A 24,229-nucleotide genomic window follows, 5' to 3' on the forward strand; every position below is an offset into this window, starting at 1 on the left:
TGGTAGGGCTTTGAAGCGGATGTGAGCTTCCAAAGGTGTGTGTGTCTTTTTTTAAGATGTATTCATTTATTGATTTGAAAGGCAGTTACAGAGTGGCAGGGAGAGAGAGAGAGAGAGAGAGAGAGAGAGAGAGAGGTCCTCCATCTGCCTGTTCACTTCCCAGATTGCTGCAATGGCTGGAGCTGTGCCAATCCAAAGCCAGGAGCCAGGAGTTTCTTCCAGGTCTCCCATGCAGGTGCAGGGGCCCAAGGACTTGGGCCATCTTCTACTGCTTTCCCAGGCCATAGCAGAGAGCTGGATCGGAAGTGAGGCAGCCGGGACTCGAACCAGCACCCATATGGGATTCTGGCACTGCAGGCATCGGCTTTACCTGTTACGGCACAGTGCTGGCCCCAGAGTTCGTGTCTTTAGTCTCCAGAGTTGAGTGTCACTCACCCCGTGGTTTTTGATGGCTATGGCCATGTTTCTGGTGCTGTGGCACATAGCGGGGGCTGCCCCTTTGTGCTGTAGGCAGGTGTGAGTGATCCTGGGGCTTGTGGCACCAAAAGCCCAAGTCCCAGCCCTGGGAGACGCTAGGGGGCCTTGCCCCAGGCCCGCAGGCTGCATACAGGTGCCGCTGAAGGTTGTGTGTCGGCAGTTGTGGGTCTGTAGAAGAAAATGCAGGTGGGTTCTCCCCTGGGGACTGCAAGGTGTGCGCTGAGGAACACGGTGCTATGGTCACACTCCCGGAGCTGCCGGCTACAGGGGCGCCTTTACCCCCGTCTCACAGGTGAATCTCAGTTATTCCAGGGATTGGGACTGGCAGGGGCGTGGGCAGCCCCTCTAGACTCCCCGGTGAGCGCGAGCTACCCCCGAGGCTATAGCACCAGCAGTGGCCGGGCCAGGGTTGCAGGGAGCAGAGGGAACTGCCCACAGCTCCTGCAGGGCGTGGAGGGCAACCATGGCCCTGTGCTCTGCTCCCAGCCCCTGTTGTTAGAGCTAAGGGGGCCGGCGCCGCAGCTCACTTGGCTAATCCTCCGCCTGCGATGCTGGCACACCGGGTTCTAGTCCCAGTCGGGGCGCCGGATTCTGTCCCGCTTGCTCCTCTTCCAGGACAGCTCTCTGCTGTGGCCCGGGAGTGCAGTGGAGGATGGCCCAGGTGCTTGGGCCCTGCACCCCATGGGAGACCAGGAGAAGCACCTGGCTCCTGGCTTCGGATCGGCGCAGTGCGCCGGCCACGGCGGCCATTTGGGGGGTGAACCAACGGCAAAAAAGGAAGACCTTTCTCTCTGTCTCTCTCTCTCACTGTCCACTCTGCCTGTCCAAAAAAAAAAAAAAAAAAAAAAAAAAAGGAAAGAAAGAAAAGCGCTACGGGAAAGGCTTCCTCAGAACTGGCCCTGGGGCTGTGAATGAGCTGTTGCCGCTGGCCACGCGCCCCCAGAGCCACGGGAGCTTCCCCAGACGGACGGCACAGAGCAAGCACGCGCGGCTCCCGGCGTGTGGTTCCCAGGCCTGCGGCTCCCGGGCTTGCTCCCAGCAGCCCGGCGCTGCAGATCCATGAGGGCTCGTTCTCGGCTGGCTCTGGGCTGGCGGTGAAGACAGTGGCGCAGTGGTGTTACGCAGCTTGGGTCTGGCACTTACTTACCGGCTCCATCTTTGCAGCAAAATGGCCGCTCAGACCCCGTCAGCCCTCTATACCCGATTCTAAGTCGGGACGACCGAGGGATTCTCCCAGAGGTAGGGCCGCCCCCTGCAGCAGGGACAGGGTCACCCCACTCTCTGCTCCTCTTCCTGGCCGGATGGTGTCCTCCGTCAGGGGTCTGAGGGAGGAATGGTGGTGTGTTTCGTTCCTCTCTCGCCACCAGCCTTCAGGGTCTCCTAAGTATGTATTTATTTGCAGGTAGGGAGGGGCTGGCACTGAGGCGTAGAAGGCAAAGCCTCTGCCTGTGGCGCCGGCATCCCATGTGAGTGCTGGTTCGAGTCTCGGCTGCTCCTCTTCTGATCCAACTCTGTTTATGGCCCAGGAAGGCAGTGGAGGACGGCCCGGGTGTTTGTGCCCCTGCACCCACATGGGAGACCCAGAAGAAGCACCTGGCTCCTGGCTTCAGATCAGCACAGCTCCGGCTGTTGTGGCCATTTGGAGAGTGAACTATGGTTGGAAGATCATTTTTGTAACTCTACCTCTCAAATAAAATCTATTAGCGAGAAAGAGAAAGAGAGAGAGAGAGAGAGAGAGAGAGAGAGAGGTCTTCCGTCTGCTGGTTCACTCCCCAAATGTCTACAACAGCCAGGACGGGGCCAGACCAAGCCTGGAGTCAGGAGTTCCATCTGGGTCTCTCAGAAGGGTAGCAGGGACCCAAGTGCTCAGTCCTCACCTGCTGCCTCCCAGGTGCCTCGGGTGTAGCTGGACCGGAAGCAGAGCCACAGGGACTTCTTTTGTTCCCTCCCCCACCCTGTCAAGCCCATGCAATCGTTACCGGAGAAACTGCAGGGTTCTTGTCTTCGCGCAAGAAAGAATTCAGGCGTGCCGGCGCCGTGGCTCAATAGGCTAATCCTCCACCTTGCGGCGCCGGCACACCGGGTTCTAGTCCCGGTTGGGGCGCCGGATTCTGTCCCGGTTGCCCCTCTTCCAGGCCAGCTCTCTGCTGTGGCCAGGGAGTGCAGTGGAGGATGGCCCAGGTGCTTGGGCCCTGCACCCCATGGGAGACCAGGAAAAGCACCTGGCTCCTGGCTCCTGCCAGGATCAGCGCGGTGCGCCGGCTGCAGCGGCGGCCATTGGAGGGTGAACCAGCGGCAAAGGAAGACCTTTCTCTCTGTCTCTCTCTCTCACTGTCCACTCTGCCTGTCAAAAAAAAGAAAAAAAAAAAAAGAATTCAGGCGTGAGACAGAGAGTAGTGGGAGGTAAAATAGCAAGGTTTATTAGGGAAGGGACATCCGTAAGGATGGATGGGCACCTCTCCAGACAGAGCCTGAGAGGGTGCCCAGTTGCTTGGACTGGGGGGGGTGGGTGGGGTGAGGAGCGAGGTTACATGGTTGAGTAGAGAGAGTACACCTGACCAGGGCAGGCGGGCGGCTCAGCAGAGAGGCAGAGGGCTGAGCGCGCAGTCCGGTTGAGGCCGGGGGTTTTAAGGAGATGGGTGTTTGTCTTCACACACCTCCTCCCGAAACAAAGGACTTTATGGCTGTAAATATTAAGAAGCTCCTATCTGAGTTTTCCCCTGAAGGTATCAGACAGGAGGAAGCCTAGCTGGCGCCATCCTGGGTTCAGAGGAAGGGTGAGCAGGCCCCCCTGGAGAATGGGGATCAGAGCAGGGTGTTTGAAATGCAGACACTGGGCTGCACCGGGAGACTGTCAGGCAGAAGGGGCGGGGCCCCCACCTGGCAGGTTATCAGGTAGGAGGGGGCAGGGCAGGATGCGAAGGCCGGGCTGCCCCTGAAACACTGTCAGGGTGACTTTGAGATGCAGATGCAGATGCTGGACACAGACGTCTTCTCTTTAGGCCTTTATGTCACACACGTAAGCTCATAGCTGACTTCCTACCTAACATCATGGCTGTCTTGTTTGAAATATTGTACATTTCGGCTCTAGAGTTTCCATCTGGACCTGACTTTTAATTTTTTTTTTCAAAAAACATCATGGCAAATACACATGGAAAATTTACCATCTTTGCCATTTCAAGGGTCCTGTGGAGTCACATTCACACCCTCACGGCTCAGCGGCTGTCACTGCCAACCCCCACCACCCGTGCCCCACGAACAGAGGGACCATGCTCCGCTCTATTCTCGTCTCTGTGAATGTGTCTCCTGAGGGAACTACTGGACCGCAGGACTTCAAAAACCTGGTGCAAATGGGGCTGAAAGATGAGTGTGGTTTGCGGCAGAGCCTCTGAGGTCCACGCAGTGCGTCCACAGTGCGCTTTCCTGTGAACGCCGTGCAGACGTCATCCGCGGAGTCACGGCGATGTCTGTTCCGTCACGACCGACCTGTCTCACCTGGTTATTCTGCCAGGGCCATGTGAGCAGCAGGTGCCAGGACTCCCGCCTCTTCGAGAGCTGAACCTGCGTCTCCGAGTGCCCACGGGGCACCACGTCTTATTGACCCATGCAGCCACCCAGGGCACTCGGGTTACTTTTTGCCTTTTGGTTACTGCAAATAATTCTGCTATGAGCACAGGTGTCACACTGATTTCTTTCCTCTTCTTATTTTTTATTTATTTATTTATTTATTCGAAAGGCAGAGTTACACAGAGACTGAGGCAGAGAGAGAGAGAGAGAGAGAGAGAGAGAGGTCTTCCATCCGATGATTCACTCCTCAGGTGGCCGTAATGGCCGGAGCCAGGAGCTTCTTCTGGGTCTCCCACGTGAGTGCAGGGGCCCAAGGACTTGGGCCATCCTCTACTGCTTTCCCAGGCCATAGCAGGGAGCTGGATCGGAAGTGGAGCTGCCAGGACTCGAACTGGCAGCTTTACCCTTTATGCCACAGTGCTGGCCCCGACACTAGTTTCTAAAATTTAGATTTCAAATGTTTATTGTTAATATAGAGAACCACACCTGACTCTTGCATATTTCCCTGTATCCCTAACCTTATTAAGTCATCAATATTCTAGGCACGTCTTTGTAGACTACAACGAGCTTTAGATTCTTCTAGGGAGATAATCACGCCCTCTGCCAGCAAACACAGTTGGATTTCCACCTTGGCACTCCCTTTCTGTCTGTTGCAGGCTTTAGTGCACTGGCTCCGGCTCCCAGCAGGACGCTGGATGGAAGTGGAGAGGGGCAGCCTTGCCCGGCTCCCATCCCGGAAGCTCGGAGCCCTTCCCCGTTCAGCATGATGTCAGCGCCGGCTGTTTCTCGGGGCGGGGCGCACGCATCTGTTCAGAGTTTGTGAGAGTTCCTATCATAAATGGACATGGAACGTTGCCAAGTGCTTTCCCCTCATTTATTGAATAGATCATATGAGTTTTCTTATTATTATGCTAATACAGTGAATGACATTACTCTGTTTTTAAATGTTGAGCCAGCCTTGCGTTCCTAGGATAAACTCCATCTGGCCATAATGTATTGCCTTTTTATGTTTTGCTGGGTTTGTTTTATTACTATTTTGTGGGAGATTTTTCATACATATTCATGGAGTATATCGATCTTTAGTTTCCTTTTGTCTTTGGTTTTGATACCAGGGTAATAATACTGGCTCCGTAAAGCAAGTGAGAAACCATTCAGTCTTCTATTTCCTGGGGAAGCGTAGACGTGATGTGATGTCGTTAAATGCTTGGTAAAATCCGCTTGTGAAATCAGCTGGGTCTGGGGTTTGGTCTGTTGGAAGATTTTAAACTAAGAATTCAATGTATTCAGTACAGCTAGGCATATTCAGATTATCACTTTCATTTTAGGGAATTCTGGTACTTTGTGTCTTTCAGTGAATTGATCCATTTCATATAAGTCATTAGTTTATGGTCCCGGAGTTGTTCGTGGTATCACCTTATTATCCTTTTTTTTTAAATAAAGATTTATTTATTTATTTGAAAGGCAGAGTTACAGAAAGGCAGAGGCAGAGAGAGGTCTCCCATCCGCCGGTTCACTCCCCAGATGGCCACAACGGCTGGAGCTGTGCCAATCGGAAGCCAGGAGCTTCTTCTGGGTCTCCCATGCAGGTGCAGGAGCCCAAGGACTTGGGCATCTTCTACTGCTGTCCCAGGCCACAGCAGAGAGCTGGATCAGAAGTGGAGCAGCCAGGACTGGAACCGGCGCCCATGTGGGATGCCGGCGCTGCAGGTGGAGGCTTTGCCCACTGCACTACGGCACTGGCCCCTTATTAGCCTGTTAGAATCTGTAGCATCCATACTGCCCTCCTTTTCTCTTTCAGTTTAGCCTGGGTATTGATTTTTGTTTCCAAAAATCAACTTTTGAGTGAACCTTATTTTTCACTTTTCTGGTCCAGCTATGCTAATTTCTGCCCTATATTATTTCCTTCCTACCACTTCCTTTGGTATTAGCTTGCTCTTGTTTCTTAGGTTCTTAAGACAGAATCTTTGGCCGGCGCCGCGGCTCACTAGGCTAATCCTCCACCTTGAGGCGCCGGCACACCAGGTTCTAGTCCCGGTCGGGGCGCCGGATCCTGTCCCGGTTGCTCCTCTTCCAGGCCAGCTCTCTGCTGTGGCCCGGGAGTGCAGTGGAGGATGGCCCAAGTGCTTGGGCCCTGCACCCCATGGGAGACCAGGAGAAGCACCTGGCTCCTGGCTTCGGATCAGCGCGGTGCCCCGGCCGCGGCGGCCACTGGAGGGTGAACCAACGGCAAAGGAAGACCTTTCTCTCTGTCTCTCTCTCTCACTGTCCACTCTGCACATGGGAGGCGCAGAGGAAGCTCCTGGCTCCCGGCTTCGGCCTGGCTCAGCCCTGGTCGTTTTGGCCATTTGGGGAGTGGAGGATCTCTCTCTCTCCCTCTCTCTCTCTCTCTCTTTCTCTCTCTCTTCTCTTTCTCTCTCTCTCTCTCCCGCCTTTGTAACTCCGCCTTTCAAGTAAATAAATAAACCTTTATAAAAAAAAAGATAGAATGTCAGGTTATTTGGCACTTCCTCTTTGTTGTTTAATTTCCAAATCTTTGTGGATTTTCCAGGTAAGTTGCAGTTGATTTCCAGTATGCCACTGGTGGTCCACGAATATTCGCTGTATAATGTTCAGTTAGGTGAGGGCTGCTCATTTCTTTGAGGTCACGGGCTGTGATCTGTTTCTGGAATGTTCCGTCTGCACGGTTGCCGGGGTGACTGGAGATGCCGCTCAGGTTTTTCTGTCTGCTGATTTGCTGCACTCGCCAGGTCTGGGGTCGGACGCCTGGACATCTGAGGCCTGCGCGCTTTTCTCAGGGGCTGCCTCCCAGGACTCGGGCGTTCGCGGATCTTGAATTTATCCAACTGCTGTTGAAAGGAGCCCCCAAGGGGGCCGGCGCCGTGGCCTTGTGGGCTGAGCCCCCGCCTGCAGGGCCGGCATCCCATGGGCGCTGGTTCTAGTCCCGGCTGCTCCACTTCCGATCCAGCACTCTGCTGTGGCCTGGAAAAGCAGTGGATGATGCCCCAAATGCTTGGGCCCCTGCACCCACGTGCGAGACCCAGAAGAAGCTCTTGGCTCCTGGCTCCGGATTGGCCCAGCTCTGGCCGTTGTGGTCATCTGGGGAGTGAACCAACAGCTAGAACACCTCCCCCTTCCCCACCCCGTCTGTAACTCTGCCTCTCAAGTAAATAAAGGAAGGGGAGGGGAGGGGAGGGGAGGGGAGAGGAGGGGAGGGAAGGGGAGGGAAAGTAGGGGAGGGGAGGGAAGGGGTGGGAAGGGGAGGGGAGGGGAAAGGAGGGAAGGGAAGGGAAGGGGAGGGGAGGGAAGGGGTGGGGAGGGGAGGGGAGGGGAAAGGAGGGAAGGGAAGGGAAGGGGGAAGGAAGGAAGGAGGAAGGAGGGAGGGAGGGAGGAAGCAAGCTCGCTCCTAGGAGAGGGCAGACAGACATCCCGCAAACTGCGGCCTCGACCACGGGGCTGCTCTAACGGTGTGGACTCTGTCCCCTGCTCGCTGTCTCAGTTCGCCTGCCAGCAGCTCTTGCTGCTCTGAGATGGGCTCTCAAGCCCCTCTGAGGCCTGAGGACCCCTGCCCAGCTCCCAGCTTGTCTCACCCCACATCTACAACTCCCCTTTCCTGCACGGAGGCCTAGCCCACCCACCCCAGGGCCTTTGCACGTGTGGTCCTCTCTGCCTGAGTTGGTCTCTCCCATTTCCCACACCGGGTAACCCGCACCTCCTCGCATCTTCAGCGTAGATCTCTTCTGTTCATGGGCCGCGTCCCCTCCCCAAGCTGGGCAGGGCAGGGCCTCCCCTTGCTCTGGGGCCTGTGGTTCACAGTGGATGACAGCTTTCAGGGTCTCCCCAGCCGGCCTGGGAATGCTGCGCGGGAGGGGCTGTCTGGTCTCAGCCTCATCCCCAAGCGTCTGTGCGAATGAACGGGTGAGTGGGAGAGGGAAAACGGCCCCAGGGGTGAGGTGGGGCCCGCGGCGGGCCCTCACGCGGCCCTCTCTGTCCACACCCCTGTCCCGGGTGCTCGCGTGGCCCTCTCTGTCCACACCCCTGTCTCGGGCCCTCGCGCGGCCCTCTCTGTCCACACCCCTGTCTCGGGCCCTCGCACGGCCGTCTCCGTCCACACCCCTGTCCCGGGCGCTTGCGTGGCCCTCTGTCCACACCCCTGTCTCGGGCTGTTTCTCTGTAGCTTGGGGAGGAAATGGCACCGGGCCGTGCCCGCCTGGGCGGACAGTTCGCACGGGAGCAGGCGGGAGCTGTGTCTGTCCCGCTTGGAGTGCTCAGGGCCCAGTGAGTTTGCATGGAGCAAGCAGCGCTGGGGGGATGGGCAGAGGGACCCGAGTGAGACCGGCCCCAGCCAGTGCTGGCTTCCGGCCACATCCCGCACCCTCCTGCCTCCACCCCCACCCTGTGGTACCAGCTCAACTTGGCCTTGTGCCGCGAGGCAGGAGTTGGGGCTCAGGGAGGGCAGGAAGGCAGCTCCCTTCCTGTCTCAAGTCCTGCCCACCGGCCATGTGGAGGGCCCGTGGCTGGGGCAGCGTCCCCCAGGAGTGGAGGCCAGCCTGGGCTGGGGTGGGGGAGGGTGGGCCGCAGGGCGCACGTGCGCAGGGCTGGTGCTCTCCCAGGGCCTTTTAAATGCACCCTCTTGTTGGAGGCTCACTTGAGGCACGGGCTCAGAGCAGACGGGAACAGCTAATGTAGGACGGAGAGAAAGCCGAAGGCCGCGTGTGTCTTGCTGAATCTCAAACCAAAACGACCTTTTGTTAAGGAACAAACAAGTAAACAAAAACACTGGGGACTATTCCCCGGGACACAGTCTGAGCGAGGCTCTGGCAGAGCAGGCGGCAGCAAACCCAGTGGGTGCTTGGCGGGGCGTGGGGGCGGCCCACACACCGCGGCTTTCAGGGAGCCCTCAGGAGGCAGAGGCTGGGGGGAGGGGCCCTGAGCAAGGCAGGGTGGGTGCTCGGGGGGTCTCAGGTCCTACTGGGGCCACCAGGGGGTGGAAGGCAGTGTTCAACCTGCAGCCACGAGGCGGGTGCTGTGACAAGGCCAGCCAGGGGCGGGTGAGAGAGGCTGGCCCAGCCCTGAGAACCACCGCCTCCTGTACTGGACTCCTCCAAGCGTTCAGGCCAGACTCACCCCTGCTCCTCAGAGCAGCCCTGGCGGACCCTGGTCCCTGCTCCCTCAGCCCAGAGATGCGGCAGCCCTAGCGACAGTCCAGCTCGGGGGCTGCTAACAAGGAGGCCAGTGCCAGACCCCCCCTCCCCTCCCACCTGCTCCCCAAGCCCCGGAGACGCGGCAGCCCTAGTGTGGAAGCAGGACTCTGTCCCCACGGCCCTGCCCCTTCCCCAGGGACCCTTCCAGCCTCGTAGCTGGTGGCCCTGGCAGGCGGCGGTGCAGCTCTGCTCCAGGTCTGGCCTTGATCTGCCTCCAGCCTGGGTGGGCCCTGGCATTCCGGACAGGGCGGCTGTGGGCGGCCGCTGGTGCCGCGGGTGTCTAGGTGCGTCCGGAAGCATTTCCTTAGCGCCTTCCGCTCCATGACCCAGCAGGTGTCGGGCTCTGCAGCCCGTCTTCCTGGCCCATGAGCGGGGTGGGCTGGGGCCGGAGCCCTCTTGGCTCTCTGCCAAACTCATCTTCCCATGCCCCCACCCCCAAGGGGACCAGAGAGTGCCCACCTGCCCCCACTGTGACTGCCCCGTGACCCTGTCGCCCTGTCACTGGGACTGGGGATAGCAGCCATCGCGTCCTAACGTCCTCTGGCTCAGCCCCGCGGACCCGACACTGGGCACACAGAGCCAGCCCTGAGCCTGCGGCTGCTCCCCAGCGGGGACCCTGCCCTGAGCTCCTTCTGTGCCCTCCAAGGGAGACTCAGTCCACCCCTGCTCCTGGGCTCTGCGTCCGCGAGGGTGCAGCCCCTGGCAGGGGCGTGGACAGCGCCAGCCCTCCTCGGCCTCCTCTGGGGGTCTCAGAGGGCAGCTGGTAGGAACAGCCCCTTTCGCGAGGCCATTAAGTGGGCTAATGACCCGTGTGGGCTGTTGCCCATCCAGCTGTGGCCCCGCCTCCCCCGTGCTCGGGAGCCCTGCTGTGCCCTGCTCACCACCTCGTCATTGTGCGGAGCCACAGCCTTCTGGGACGGGGCTGGGGCCTGGGAGCCCGTGCTGCCTTTCCAGGCCCGCCTGGGACCATGCACACAGCAGGCAGTTAATACTTGCTGGGCATCAGCCCCAGAAAGTCTCCTTGAATTCCGGGCTATGGAGGGACTGGCAGTCCAGGGCACTGGGGTGAGGCAGTTGGTCCGTGGGCTCGGGGCTCAGCCAGGGATATGAGTCCTGCAGACCCCCGCCTCCTTCCTGGCCAGGCCACCACCCTGATCTCTCTCTCTGGGCCCCGATAGCCACTCGGGTGGAGCACAGAAGTGGGTGAGTGGCAAGGACTCTGTCACCCGAGCAGGGGGAACCTGGCCCCCAGCTCTGGGGGTGAGGAGGAGGGGTCTCGCCTGCTCTACCTGGGGCCCAGGACTCGGGGAAGGGCGAAGCTCCCGGGAAACCAGAATGGTTCCCAACCCTCCCGACACTGTCTGGGACGGTGCCCGGGGCAGCTTCGGCCGTCCACACACCCTGGGGTGAGCTCTTCCCTGCCGGCCGCAGGGCTGTGGGAGAGCCCCCGCCTGGAGTCTTGGCTCGGTGTCCCTAGAAATGGGCCGGGCCTTGAGGCCCCTCTATCCTCACCCCAAGGCCTCCCGGGTCGGCCAGCCGGATCTCAAAGGCGGACGCAGTTTGGGCCACAGACCCCAGGGTGGAGATCAGGGCCCGTTTCCAGGAGAGGCCCCGCAGAAAGAACGAGAGGAGGCAGGGGTGTGGTGTGGCTGGATTTAATTCACCTGCGAGTGAGCTCCCAAGGGCCAGGGCGAGGCCCCTGCAGCCAGACAGCTCCACCTCTCCAAGGAGCCGGAGCGGAGCCACGGGCAGGACGGGGCACCTGCCAGGGCAGTGCTGGGGCGGCCCGGTGCGCAAAGCTGACAGGCAGGCGTGCGCGGGACTCACACGGAAACAAGCCCCGGGCCCCACCAAACCCCGAGCTGTCGTCGGAGATGCCCGGGCGCGCCGGTTCCACCACCACCACGGTTACAAACCAAACCAACCAAAGCCCAGCTGAAGGGCGGCTTGTCTTCCCACGGCTTCAGGCTGGTGAGTGCGGAGTGAGGCCGGCCTCACACGAGCCTGCGCCTCTTGGAGTCCCTGCCCATGTCGTCCTCCTGCGCGTCCTCCTCGCAGCCCAGTGGGGACACCAGGTTCAGCAGGGGGTCCTCGGAGGCTCGGCCGAACAGAGCCAGTAGGAGCGCCACGCCGAAGCCCGTAGCGCGCTCACCCTGCGGGCACAAACCCGGGCTGCCAGGCGCCCCCCTGCATGGAAGGGGCCTCCCGGCAGCCCCGTCCCACCCCTGCGCAGTCCCTGGAGGCTGAGCCAGAGCCCCGGGCCTTCCCCATTGCTGCCTGTCACCTCTGGGCCACACCTGGGGGCCAGGCACTGGGCACAGCCCGCAGTGTCCTGGTGGGAGAGGGGAGCACGAGACCAGGACTCCTGGGCCTCCTGCTGCTGATGGGCTGTTCTGGGGGCCTCAGCTGGCCGGGTGTTTCTGCAGAGCGGAGAGGGTCTCTGCACGGTGTGTGTGGGGGGGGGGGGGGGGCGGGGCGCGAGCAGCCCCGGCCAGCGGGGGGAGGGGACACTCACAGCGTGCACGGGTGCAGCAATGTCCAGGTGGACCCAGACCCCAGGCCAGTCGAAGCCGATGTGCGAAGCGATGAAGAGACCAGCGCAGGAACTGGGGCTGTTGTCTCGGTCCTGGGGAAGCCAGGAGGAGGCACTGGGACCCCCATTCCCCGCAGGAGGCAGGGGCTCACCCCATGGGGACCCCACAGCCTGGCCACGGCCCCCCACCGCGGGAGGCCCTGGTGCAGGGGGAGGGGATACCAACAGGCCCCAAGGGGTCCCCGGGTCACACCCAGGGGTGGGGAAGGGACACTGGCCCGAGGTGCCACACCTACCGCCACCGAGTTCTTCATGTCGGCCACGGCCGAGGTGAACTCGCTGAAGTGCAGCTCGGGGCAGTAGACCAGCGGGTGCACCAGGTCCCCACACTTCCTGCCGGCTTTCACGCAGGCGGCCTCCCACTCGGCGCTGTTGGTGAGCACTGCCGCGTGGTACTTGCCTGTGGCGATGCCCTGGGAAGGGGAGCGTGAGCCGGGAGCAGAAGGAAAGCAGAGCCGTGAGCTGGGCTTCTGGCTCTGTCCCGCGCCCACGCTGAGCTCCGCCAGCCTCCGTGTCCACCCGCGTCCACAGCGGCCCCGCCCCGCCTGGGGTCAGGAGGAGCGCAGGCTCCCTGGCGGCGGCACCCACCTGCGCCCCAGTCAGCGTGGCCATGTCCAGGATGATGTCAGCGCCCAGGTCCTTGCAGGCGTAGGACACGCCGTCGGCCAGCACCAGCCGGCCCTCGGCGTCCGTGTTGTTGATTTCCACAGTCCTGAGGGGCGAGAGAGACCCCCAGCTCAGGGCTGCGACTCCCAGGCACACTGGGAGCAAGGCCTCTCAGGCCAGAGCAGCCACACTTGGGGTCCCCGTTCCAGTAGCTCCCTTACCCCGCGAGGCAGGGACGGCCCTGCACCCCACGGCAAGGCGGGCGCTGGGGGCAGGAGCACAGGGCGTGCGGGTTCAGGGCTGGCCTGCTGCTCTCTGCACCTCCGCTTCCCCGGGGGCGGGGGCGGGGGCGGCACAGGCCAGCACGGGGGCAGCCTTACTTTCCAGAGTACAGCAGGTGGATGTCATCCGGCCTCGTGGCTGCGGGCCCCACTGAGTTCTCGGCCAAGCAGAAGACGGCGTGGAGGTTGTCTCTGAAACCCTGGGGGAGACGAGGACACAGGCTGCAGTTAGCGGCTGGAGGTCCCCAAAGCCGGCAGGAGGCAGGCAGCGCCAAGGGCAGCTCAGCTCGGAGGTCACAAGTAGCCACCCGCCCCGCCCGCTGCCCACAGGCCACTGCTGCCTGAGACAAGCCCTCCTGCGGATCCGCCGCATGGTGCGTGCCTGGTCTCCCTCGTCGCTGACCTGGGCACCCGCTCTCCTCCCGCCGTGGACACGGCCCACTCCGGCCTTCCTTGTTTCCCTCCCCCAGCGAGACACAGTCCCTCTCGGCGGCGACCAGAGGTGTCAGGGCTAAGGCGGACAAGGGCTAACGGGAGTACCTCGGGCTCTGTAGCGGGGATCTTGCTCCTCGGGACCCTCGGAATAACTGTTGCAGCCCGAGTGGAGAGAGGGCCCGAGACCACCCACTGCCGCCAGTCTCACCGCAGCCCACCTGCTGGGGCGTCTCCTGGCCAGCCCGTCCTCCGCGCCAGCACAGACCCCCGGCGGGAGTGCCGACCAGGGCGGGATGGACAAGTCACGGACAGCAGGCCGCGTGGCTCTTCCAAACCTGCTCACCCACTCTGATGCACTGCTTCCCTGCAGGACCACCCGCCCTGGGGGCCCGCAGCCAGGTCCCCGGGCACCCTTTACCTGCTCACCTGCCAGGGAAGTGGGGCTTGGCTGAGCCAGTGGGGCCCTGGAGGGAGGGGCTGGGACCGGGAGCTGCCTACCCACGGCCCAGCCTGGGGTGCCAAGCCACGCGAGTGCCATGTTGAACGCTGGGCGTGTCCCCTCGTGAGAGTCCCCAGCCGGCGAGGGGGCAAGAACGCGTGTACACACACACCCCCACATGCACACGACAGTCACCCCCAGGGCTCGGGGAAGCCATGGCTCATGAGCCCCACAGAGTCTCAGGCAATGCCAGGCAGGTGCACTCCAAATGTGGTGCCATACCCCAAATCCCGCCCAGGTCGCCTCCTCCCCTCCACCTCCAGTGAGCACCCACCCCCGCCCCCAGCAGTCGGGTACACGGGGTAAACCAGGAAGCCACGGCAGACAGAGCTCCTGATCCGTGGCAGGGACCACGCCCATCTGAACCACAAAGGATCTGCCACGACCTTTTTGTTTTCTAAGGTCAAGCGTGCCACGAGGGAGCCAGGCCTCACAGGCAGTGGCCGTGGGGGACGGTGGCCTCTGTTCAGTGACACAAAGAACTCTGCCTCTCAAAAGCTGGCCCGAGAGAGCTCCCCCGAGGCGGGAGACCCCAGCTTGGGACGGTCAGTGTGCCCTCTTCATTCTTTGAAAGGCCAAGCAGAGAGGGACACCCGCCGAGCAGGCTCAGGAGGGCTCAGCTGGGGCCTGCAGGGAGGGGGCGGGGAGAGCCGGGGAGGGGCCCAGCGAGCAGGCAGTGGCACCGGCAGTGCTGGAGCCTCACGCACCTGCTTGATGGCGGCTCTGAAGGCCCCCAGGATGGCGGCAGCGCCCCCGCAGTCTCGCTTCATCCCCGGCATGGTGGTCTGCAAGCAGCATGGAGGGAACAAGAGGGCCGTGAGCCACGCAGACACGGAGCCCACCCACCACGGGGCTCCCCGGGCCCGCCCAGAGCCTACCGCAGGCCACCTGCCCCGCTTGCCCCCCTGCCCCTTCTCTGCGGCCCCAGCTCCCTGCCTCTCTCACTGTCTCCCTGGTTCCCACCCACTGCAGACCACCACTCAGTCCGGCCCCTGCCACCACCTTCAGCAGCCCCCTGCCCCTCCCCCTGCCGAGCGCTCCTGTCTCCTCTAACCCTGCCCCCTCCCCCCGCCCAGCGCTCCTGTCTCCTCTAACCCTGCCCTTGGAGCAGCAGCTCCTGGCTCCGGAACTCTCTGCCCTCCAGCCCGCAGGCATCCAGGGTGCAGGCCACGTGGTGAGGAGCACCTCCCCCAGGCTCCATTCCAGGCCTGGTCCCGCCTGCGGCACGGGCTTCCTCGTCACTCTCTCCAAGTGCTGGGGCAGCTGCACCCCCGACACATCCGAAACAGGCCTCTGGCCCCCACCGCACACGGCCACCTCCTCCAGGTCCCCGTCCTGCTCCGCCTCCCAAGAGCTCCGCTCTGCTTCCGTCTCTGTCGCCCCCACAGGCACTGGCCCCCTCCCTCGGGGTCCTTCTGCCTTCGCCGGCGACACCGACGTGGAGTCTGCCTTCACTGTGACGTGGCCAGGCTGCAGCCCCGCCAGCTGTTGGTCTCTGCCTCTTCTCCACCTGGCCCCGGCTCTCTGCTCGTGGCCACCCTGCACCACTGCCAAGGTCGATGCGGCCTCTCCCCGCCTCCACCCAGGGGATACTCATGGGCCACGCCACTGCCAGCTCCACCACCAAAGACTGGGGCTGCCAGACGTGGGCACACCGAGGCCGTGGTCCGGCCATGCGGGTCAGTGCTACTCTCTGGCCAGCTCTTAGCTGCAATGAACAGCAGGCCCTCGGACCTCAGTGTCCGTCCGGGCCTGCAGTATGCCGAGGGATTTGGGACCCTTACCATCTTACACGGGGCCTTGAGGCTCAGCGGAAGTGTTCAGATCTAAACCGAGCTGTTTTTATAATAGAGCCAAGTGGAAGCGTCCCCCTCGTGCCAGCGAGGAGAGACTCCTCTCTACCCACACTGCCGGGAAACATCACCACCCGCAAGATGAGACAGCCGCGCGGGGGACACCGGGCCGCCTGGCCCCAGTGCCTCATTCCCGCCGTGGCTGGAACAAACCCGGGCAGATGCAACTCGCCGAGGCCTGGGGTTTCAGCAACCCCAGCCGCCATCCTAATTCTCATAACGGAAACGATTCTCGCGGGACTTCCGGTGTTTGTCTTTTCTGTGGAGCGGACGCTCGGTGCCAACAGTGCACAGGCTGTGGTGTGTAGCCGCGCAGGCGCCTCGGCACCAGGTGCTCCAGGTTCTTCTCCACGCCCGCCAGGAAAGTAAGGCAAGGCCAAGTTCACTGGAGAATGTCCTTGGGAGGCGGTATGGTTAGATATGGTAAGGTTAGGTCAGCTTCGGTTCGGTTCGGTTCGGTTCTAACCATCCCAGCCTTGAGCGCACCATGCTCAAGGCACCACTTGCGCCTGGAGAACCATGGACAGAGCCACGGCGGGGCCTGAGACTTGGCGTGCAGGCATTTTCCCAGAAAGGGAACAAAGTGATGCTGCACTTCCAGAAAACACCTGTGGTGACGGCATCACCAACGGTGGCACGCGAGCTTTCAGGGCTATGCCAGAGTTCCGGAAAACTCGGATCCAGCGGCTGCACGGCTTTCTCACAACCAACCACGCGGCTGATGAGGGGCACGGTGATGCCGATGCCGGCGATTCTTTGTACGAGGAAACGTGTCCCACGTGGAGCTTCCACGAGCCACCCTTGGCACGCGATGACAGGAAACCACACGCTCGAAGCCCAGCGTGGGCCTGCGGATCCCACCATCCCGGGGCACGACAGTTCACGGAAAGGGCTTCAACCAACACTTCAGAAACCGCTGTGCGCTGCGTTTTGGGGTGACAGTAAAGAACGCCCGCAGCTCCGGAAAAGGCACTGAAACACTTCTCCCCGCCGAGACGTCTTCCTGGCCCCACCGCAGACACCGCGCGAGGCTGAGACAACTGGAAACAGGTCCAATGCAAAGGCAGACACGTCCCAGCCGTGTTCGGCACCCAGACGCCGACGTGTGCAACGACGCCCCTACACTGAGTGCTGCTGGTCCTTTCTCTCCAGAGTAGCCACTTTCGTAAAACTATCCATGTTGACGTGTCACGGGCTTATGTTTTATTTTCAAGTGAATAAAGCAAGTTTTGCATTTCTCCAGTATGGTAAGAGCAAATGGGTGCCATCCCCGGGCAGGGAAGGCCTTTGGGGTCAGTACCACTCCCCGGAGTGCAGGGGCCCCAGGTCCCGGGTCTGAGACCTGGTGGTCCCGCCGCCCCCAGTTTCCCTTTGCAAGCTCTGGAGACGGAGCCGGGATGGCTCCTCCGGGGCGGCGGCGCGCCGGGCCTTCCGGCTGGCTTTCTGAGAAGCAGCAGTTTGCGGCCACTGGGAGAAGGCTTGCTGAGTAACAGCTTCACGGCGGGACCCGTGGGTGAGACCGAGGGCGCTCAGGTGAGCACGGGGCTCCTCCTGCCAACCGCGGGAGCCTCGGAGCCCAGTCCGATGCCTGATACACAGTGAGAGCTGGCAAAAAGGCCTGCCGGCTCATGCCAAGCCGACTCGGAATCCTTCCCGGCACACAGGCAGGTGCGCTAGTTGAAAATGGAAAACTGTCATCTTGCTGGTGCCGAGACGCCGGCCACTCTGTGCCTCCCGGGGATGCGGCCAGCAGGACCCCGTCTTCAGAGGGGGCCTGGAACCAGGGAGACACTCCCCATGCTGCCAGCTCTCCCCACCACCCCAGACCATGGCCGCTCTGGGGCTGTGTTCTCCGAGGCACAGGCGACACAGCACGGCTCCTAGGTCACCAGCACCAATGCCACGAGCCAAAGGCGATCCGGGAAGGCCTCAGGCCCGCCCCGGCCTCCATCAAGCCGCCGTGCAGAACAAGGTCCGACCCGAGGAGAGCAGACCCCACCGCCCTACCAGCCAGACCCTGGCTGCCTCCAGGCAGAGCGGGGGTCCAGCGGAAAGGTGGGGTCGCTGAAAGCAATGGTGAACAGACTGAAACTCATTTGCTTGTTATTATCACACGCGCTGAGGTCTCTGAGCAGTATCAGTGACAAATCATCCTTCCCGCAAAACCTGCTGTGGGTCGGGGTAGAAACCACCGCTGTGGTCCAGCCGTGTCTCCATCACACTAAGCGGGGGCCTCGCGGGCACCCATCGCCACTGCTCCCCCTCGCAGCGCGGCTCTCCCACGCGGACCTCAATCCCAGCTGCACAGCCACATGGATACAAGAGCCCTGTGGCAGGCAGGGGCGGTCGGGGTCCCCGGTGGCCGGGAGGTCACGCGTCCCTGAGGTCAAACAGTGGACTCCACTCGAAACCTCGAATGCAGTGAGCAGGGGTGAGCGCGGGGCTGCAGCCCCTGCCGCCCGCCAGTCTGCGGCGCTGGGCGTGCGAGAGGCATCAGGACAAATCCGGGGAGTTGAGCACGTGGTCAGACTGCACTTCTGGTCTCATGTGGATTCTCGGGAGTCTCCGTCGATGCTCCCATGGCACTGGTCCTGAGTACCTGCGTGTCTGTTGCTTCAGGCTCAGAGTGTGGCTCAGGTTTGTTAAAGCGTGGCGTCTCGGATCGACTGCGAGTGTAGACGGGGTGACAAACGTGGCTTCTCTCTTGCGCGTAAACATTGAACATGCGAGCAGCTCAGACCCAGCACAGGAACGCGAGGGCCACTCCCGCTTCCACGGGGAACCAGCTCGGCAAAACCTTCTTCTATTAAGAATGCATTCATACTATTTCAAGGGTTAATCCATGGCTCTCTGCTTTATTGCTACTGCAATCGTTATTTTTTGTTTTTAGTCTTTTCGCTGGCGTGATACACACGGAGTTTAAAGACAGTGTTGATTTTCTTCTTCCTTAAACCTTAACTTTTACCGGGTTCACTTCCTGCTCAGTCCTGAGAATCGCTGTGCTGTTTGGAGGAGGAGGGACCGAGGAAGGGTCGTCTCCCGGGAATTAAGCCCGTGGTGATGCGCGCGTGAGCACCGGGGCGCCCAGCCCGCCGCACACCCTCCGCCCGACACAGGCTCCAGGATGCCCGGGGGGAGCTGCGCGGGGCGGTGCCACGGGCCCAGGGGGACCAGCGGTGCCAATCTTGTGCGTCTACACAAGGGTAGAAACCCGGTGCTGTACGAGAGCTCTTCCCGGCCCCAACGCCGAGAGCTCGCTCGCGCTCTCACACGTGCCGGGCCGCGTGCCGCGTGGGCCGCCAGCCTTCCGGCCTGTTCTGGATGAGCTTGGCTTTGCCCTTTCGTCGAAGCGTCCTCTCCTTCTAGACTCTCGTCTTCCGGGTCTCCTGGGGCATGTGCTTCTGCTGCTTCTTCCCAGACTTCCCAGGGGCCCTGAGCATCCGGCCCCGGGCTGTGCGTGGCGGCCCTGCCCTAGGGTGCAAGGAGCGAGCCCGTGGACGCCGTGTGGGGCGCAGGCTGGACACAAAAGCCCTGTGACCAGCTTCCTTCTGGGACATTCCGTGCTTCCAAGAAGTTGCTGGTTTCCAGGGTGGGGGTGTCTGGGGAAGACCCCGTCAGCACTCTCTCCTTGGACGCCCGGGGGACTCCCGGGTACAGCATCCCGAGTCCCGAGTCTTGCCCTCTGGGCTCCACAGGACCAACGGGGTGCTGGGTTCCTGCGCTCCTGATTGCAAGGGGGCACAAAACCCAGCTGCCCTGCACAGGGCGTCTCCTCCTCGGATGGGGAGCTGGCTGCACCGGCTTCCCCCGGACCCTGCTGTCGCCCGCGATGGGACTGGGGCCGGCCCACCCCCGACCCACGCTCACCTTTCCTTTGATGCTGAGGCCTCCGGTGTCATACACGATGCCCTTGCCCACCCACGCGATGGTCTGTGTGGCTCCGTCGGGGGTGTGGCTGAGGACAGCCAAGGCCGGGGGATGGACGGCAGCTTTGCCGACGCCATAGATGCCTGCAAGAAGCACAGGGCAGCTTGGTGAGGGGCGGGCGGGGCTGCGTGGACTCCGGGACGGTCCTGGAAACGCTGGGTCCTCACACGGGCTGGTATTTCTCTAGGAGAACTGCCCAGCCGGCCGAGAGAGCGAGAGAGTGAGAGCGAGAGAGCGTGAGAGAGAGAGACGCCCCCACCGTATCACCTCCGGAAGAGCAGACTACAGGATGAGAGGATTCTTGGGAGATGCTCCAAGACCGCTCCGCCCATGCGGACCCTCTTCCCGGAGCCCTCCCTGCATAGCGGCTGAGCACGGGCCGAGCTCCCTCCCGCCTTCCCCGCGCCCCCGCCTCTCCAGCTCAAGGGTGGCATCTTCTCAAGGAAGCCCTGGCCTGCCTGTGGGTCCCCCAGCCACGGGTGGGAGCCCGCGGCTGCCCCAACTCCTCCTCAGCCCACAACACCCACTGCCAACAGCACCTCTTCCGTGGGGCTTTCCCCCACCCAGGCCCGCAGTGGGCACAGCCAGGGGGCACTTCTCAGGGCGGGCAGGGTCGGGCATCTCAGCTCCAACCAAAGGACACGGCGCCCAGTGTCCAGTCCTGAGACTGCATTCCAAGAAAAAGGCATCTGCTTCTCTCCCGTGTGCCCGCTCTCTCACTCTCGTGCCCCGGGGCATCCAGCGGCCCTGGGGAGTTACTGCCGCGTCCATCACACAGCACACTGCCAGCCAGCCCCGCCCACGGAGCTGATGCGGATGTGCTGCCCCTCCGCCCCTCTCTCCTGGGGAAATCTGTCTTGCAACCATGGATCTGCTGAGCCCTCGGGTTCCCAGGCCAGGGGATGTGCATCTGGGGCACTGGGGTGGGGGTGGGGGCTGTAAGAACATTCGGTTGGTGAGGCCGTCCGTGCCGAAGCCCTGGCGTGGACAGGGACGTGTGTATTCGAGGACCAGAGAGGCCCTGTGGGCTGGCCGGGAGCAGGGCTGTGTGGGGGCTGCAGAGGCGCAGGCAGGGGAAGCACTTGGATCCCACGGCTTCCAGAATCCAAATCCGAACCTGGACGGCTGCGCCCCCCCCACCCCCCGACAGCTCTGCTTCCCAGGCTCTGGCCTGGGGCTGGACACGGGCTGCAGCCTCTCAGGACACGGCAAGATGGAGTCCGGGAGAGTCAACCGGTGCCAGACAAGTGCCCACGCCCCGAGCCAAGACCCGCAACGACGCACAGCCCCCTCCTACCTCCAAAGCCCCTCGTCTTGAGCTCCTCGTCCCGGATGATGGTGGGGGCGATCCCCAGTTCCTTCCCAACCTTGTTGATCTCCTGGACAAGTTCGTGGAAAAAAACAAGACGAGCGCAGGTGAGGGTGGCTTTGGTCAAGTGAGGCCCGGCTACCTGCACGGCGGGAGGAGTCCACCCTGGAAGGCGGCCACCCCTGGACTCTCCTGGGAACCCAGGAGGGAGGGCTCCCCCTGCAAGGCCCCCGCGTCCAGCAGCTCAGGCTGCAGCCCTGCGGAGGCCTGGAGGCCTGGGTGGACAGCGGCGCTCCCCGGGCTCCTCTGCTTCGCCTGGGGGCCCAGCTCACTCACCCCAGTCTGGTCCCTGCCCCCGCGCCGGGGCTCACCCACCTCGAGGAAGGTGTCCGTGTTCATCTCACTGCAGGGCGTGTCCACGATGCGGGCCGCCAGCCGCACACCCTCCGTGGCGCTGGCTAAGCACTGGGAGAAAGCGAAAGGCTGTCACGAGGGCCCTGGGGCTGGGTGGAGCGCGTCCCCTTCTTGTCCACCTCCTAGGAGCCCGGAGGCATCAGGGCACTGGCTGGCTCTGGGAGCCCGTGGGGCTGCTGACGGGGCGGCAGGGGCAGTGGGAAGGAAGGCAAGGCCCACGCCGCCTGCCCCTCCCCATGGCCGTGACCCAGCACGCTGGCCTTGCACAGCCTCGGCCAATGCACCTCTAGATGTACAGGCACCCTCGGCCAGGGCCCTGACCTCACAGACTGAGGCCCAGTTTCCGTTCCGAGCCTCCTGTCCTGCTCCTCGCCCCATCTCCGTGAAACTCCAGGGCACGGAGCTCTGGGCACAGGCGAGGCAGCCCCCGTGCCCTCTGTCCGGGGAGCCAGCCGTCCCCCCAGGTTCCGCTTGCTTTTGCAGACCCACCCCAGCACCGGAAGGGGGAGGGGCCGAGAACAGGAAGGACCCTGGGCCTCGCGGGGCTTCAGACCCGGCAAGCCTAGAGGGCACAGACGTGCAGACAGGCTGCACATGTGCCGAATCGGGCTGCTCCCCGGGTGCCCGGGAAGGGCCTTGCCCCAGCTGAACCTGGGACACCCCTGCCCCTGGGCCCCAACGTCCGTGGCCAGGCTCGGAAGTGGCGAGTTCTGCCTGCCACAGCACAATACTGACAGCAAAGCCCGTGTGGGCTTCGGCACGACATCCGCCCTCCCCCGCTCACCCGAGGCATGTCGTGCAGGGTTGACACTGCCCCCCAGCCAATGAGAGTCTGCCCGCACCTGCCCAGGTTCTTCAACCCCCACGGCTGGGACTTGAGGGTCCCGGCCCCCCGTCAGCGGGTGCTCATCCTGTCTGGGACTGGTCCCAAGGGCAGTGGGCATCACCTCCAAGACCCCAGGCAGAAGCAGGGTGAGAGGGCAAAGGACGAGGCTGTTTCCTCCTCCTAACTCCCGTCCATCTGTACCGTCCATGTTCATGGTGCGAACTGCGTGCCAGGCACTGGGCCAGATCCGAGAGCTTGTGATGGCCGAGGGCCTACGGCCAGCAGAGGCCATACACACGGCTTCAGGAAGGGGGCCCAAGCTAGGGTTTGCTGGCTGGGTGCTGGGGGGAGAGGGGGCATGGCCTTAAGAAGGCAAAGCAGTAAGACACAAAGTGAGGACCAGGCACCCTGGGGGGCGACAGAAGGGAAGAACAAGGGGCAGGGGCTCCGTGGGTGGAGGGCAGGGTGGGTGTGGCCGTGGTGCAGGCTGCCCCTGTGGGCAGAGGAGCCCTGGGTCAGGCCCACGGGGGAACCTCAGGGTGGGGGCTGCTCATGTCAAAGTGCACCACAGGGCAGGGCGGTCGTCACCATGGAAACACGACTGACCGGGCTTGTCACTGGCCAGGTGCTCACCCAGCACAGGCCCCACAGCCCAGAGTCTCAGACAAAGCCAGGCTCCCGCGGAACCTCCACACGGAGCTGCCCAGGCCGCCCTGGGGCTCCCTGCGCAGGTGCAGCCCAGGGCCGGGGTCTGCGCGGCCAGACACCCACTTGCAGCGTGGACACCTCCACCGGCCCGTTGTCCTGTCCCACCAGGAGAAACTCCACCACGACCGTCTTCTTCTCCGTGCGCCGAGACGCCCCCGAGCGGCGAGTGAACAGCGGGAAGACGCGGGCCAGGGCGCAGGCCGAGGCGAACACGTCGGGCTGTTCACAGACCATCTGCACAGGGAGAGACAGGGGCTGAGGGGCCGCAGGGGTGTGGGGGCGTGGGAGTCCGGGCCAGCCCCTTGGGTCTCCCTGGAGCCACAGAGAGGCAGGGAGCGCCAGGACAGATGTCAACTGGGCTGGCTCGGGGCACCGTTTGCCACCAGGGTGAGGTGGGGGCAGCCACCGGGCCCCTGGCTCTGCTTCCGTGTGTGCAGGGCAGAGGTGGTGGTGTGGGAGGTGTGCGCCCGTCTCTGGGTCCCCCCGGGGTGCGGGGCCCAGTGTGCTGGGCTGGGCGCGGCTGCTGCCAGCGGCACTCACCAGGATGCACCGATGGGCGCCGGGCGGCAGGCAGGTGCGCACCAGCCGGGTGATGAAGTGGGCGGCCGAGGGGCTGTTGTGTCTGCTCACCCTGGAGGGCAGGGCGGCCACCGTGGCATAGTTCAGGTACAGGGGACAGCTGTCCGTGGGGTTGGGGTTGAGGGTGCCCAGGGCGGCCTGCCACAGCTGGAGGGGCGGGAGGGAGAGAGGCACGGGCGTCAAGTTTGGCGGGCACGGACGGAAGGGCCCTGCCCGAGGGCGTCCCTGCAGGCCCCTTCCGCCCGCGTGCGGGGTGGAGGCCGTCGGGGCTCACTGGCCGGTGCGGCCGCCTGTGGTTCACACACTCAGCCCCGACTGCACGGGACTGGGCCGCCTTCCCCCGGGGCGGGGACGGGCCGGGGCCTCCACCGCGAGGCAGGTGGGCAGCGGCCCAGGCGTTTCTGGGAGCCAGGGCCCGCCGGGCGCAGCTCCCACGGCGGGCGCGGAGGCCGGGGCAGGCCGGGCCCGGGCGAGCGGGCGGCGCGGCGGGGCCTGCGCGCCCCCGGCCTGGGCCTCCGCGGCCGGCGCATGGCGGCGCGGCCCGCTCACCTCCTCGGTGACCCGGGGCTGCAGCTTCCCGCGGATGTGGCTCCAGGGCACGCGGTGCAGGTGGTGCAGCTGCCCGAGCAGCAGCAGGGGCCGGCTCTGCGGGTCCGCGTCCCCGGCGCTCGCCTGGAACTGCAGCCCCACGTTCGCCATCTTCCCGCCGCCCGGCCGGCCCGCCCGGCCCGCCGCTCGCCCCGCCGCCCGCCGGGCCCGGGCTCGGCGCCGCCCCGGCCCGCCCGGCGCCCGCGGGCCCCGCCTCCCCCGCCGCCGCGGGCCGCTCGCGAGAGTGCGCGGCCCGCCCGGGGCGCGAGGGGGCGCCGGCCGGGCCGGCCCCGAGGCCGGAGGCCCTTCCGGGACGGCCCGAGCGCTGGCCGGGAGCCTGGGCCGCGCCGCGCGGGCCCGGGGGCC

The 24,229-nt window shown here is 63.5% G+C and overlaps 1 protein-coding gene across 1 annotated transcript; it reads right to left on the bottom strand.

Annotated features, from left to right (window-relative positions):
• Positions 1 to 10,884: 10,884 nt before the first annotated feature.
• On the bottom strand, positions 10,885 to 24,092 carry NPEPL1 (aminopeptidase like 1). Its single transcript, XM_051835076.2, has 12 exons — positions 23,825 to 24,092; positions 23,237 to 23,422; positions 22,760 to 22,930; positions 21,124 to 21,213; positions 20,737 to 20,818; positions 19,380 to 19,522; positions 14,367 to 14,444; positions 12,825 to 12,925; positions 12,427 to 12,550; positions 12,075 to 12,251; positions 11,761 to 11,871; positions 10,885 to 11,398 (listed from the first exon to the last, which is right to left on the bottom strand). The coding sequence occupies exons 1-12, from the start codon at positions 23,972 to 23,974 to the stop codon at positions 11,240 to 11,242; spliced, it is 1,572 nt and encodes a 523-aa protein (XP_051691036.1). The 5' UTR covers positions 23,975 to 24,092; the 3' UTR covers positions 10,885 to 11,239.
• Positions 24,093 to 24,229: the final 137 nt, after the last annotated feature.

Source organism: Oryctolagus cuniculus, chromosome 11, assembly GCF_964237555.1.
Source record: "Oryctolagus cuniculus chromosome 11, mOryCun1.1, whole genome shotgun sequence".
Taxonomy (NCBI): Eukaryota; Metazoa; Chordata; class Mammalia; order Lagomorpha; family Leporidae; genus Oryctolagus; species Oryctolagus cuniculus.

What these genes read in the sequence shown, in the direction of transcription:
- NPEPL1 (XM_051835076.2), bottom strand. Translation starts at nt 23,974, where the DNA reads ATGGCGAACGTGGGGCTGCAGTTCCAGGCGAGCGCCGGGGACGCGGAC. An exon ending in GCCTCAGCATCAAAGGAAAG is followed by an intron (nt 14,445 to 19,379) that starts GTGAGCGTGGGT and finishes TGCTGCTTGCAG; the next exon opens with ACCACCATGCCGGGGATGAA. An exon ending in TCAGAGCCGCCATCAAGCAG is followed by an intron (nt 12,926 to 14,366) that starts GTGCGTGAGGCT and finishes CGTCTCCCCCAG; the next exon opens with GGTTTCAGAGACAACCTCCA.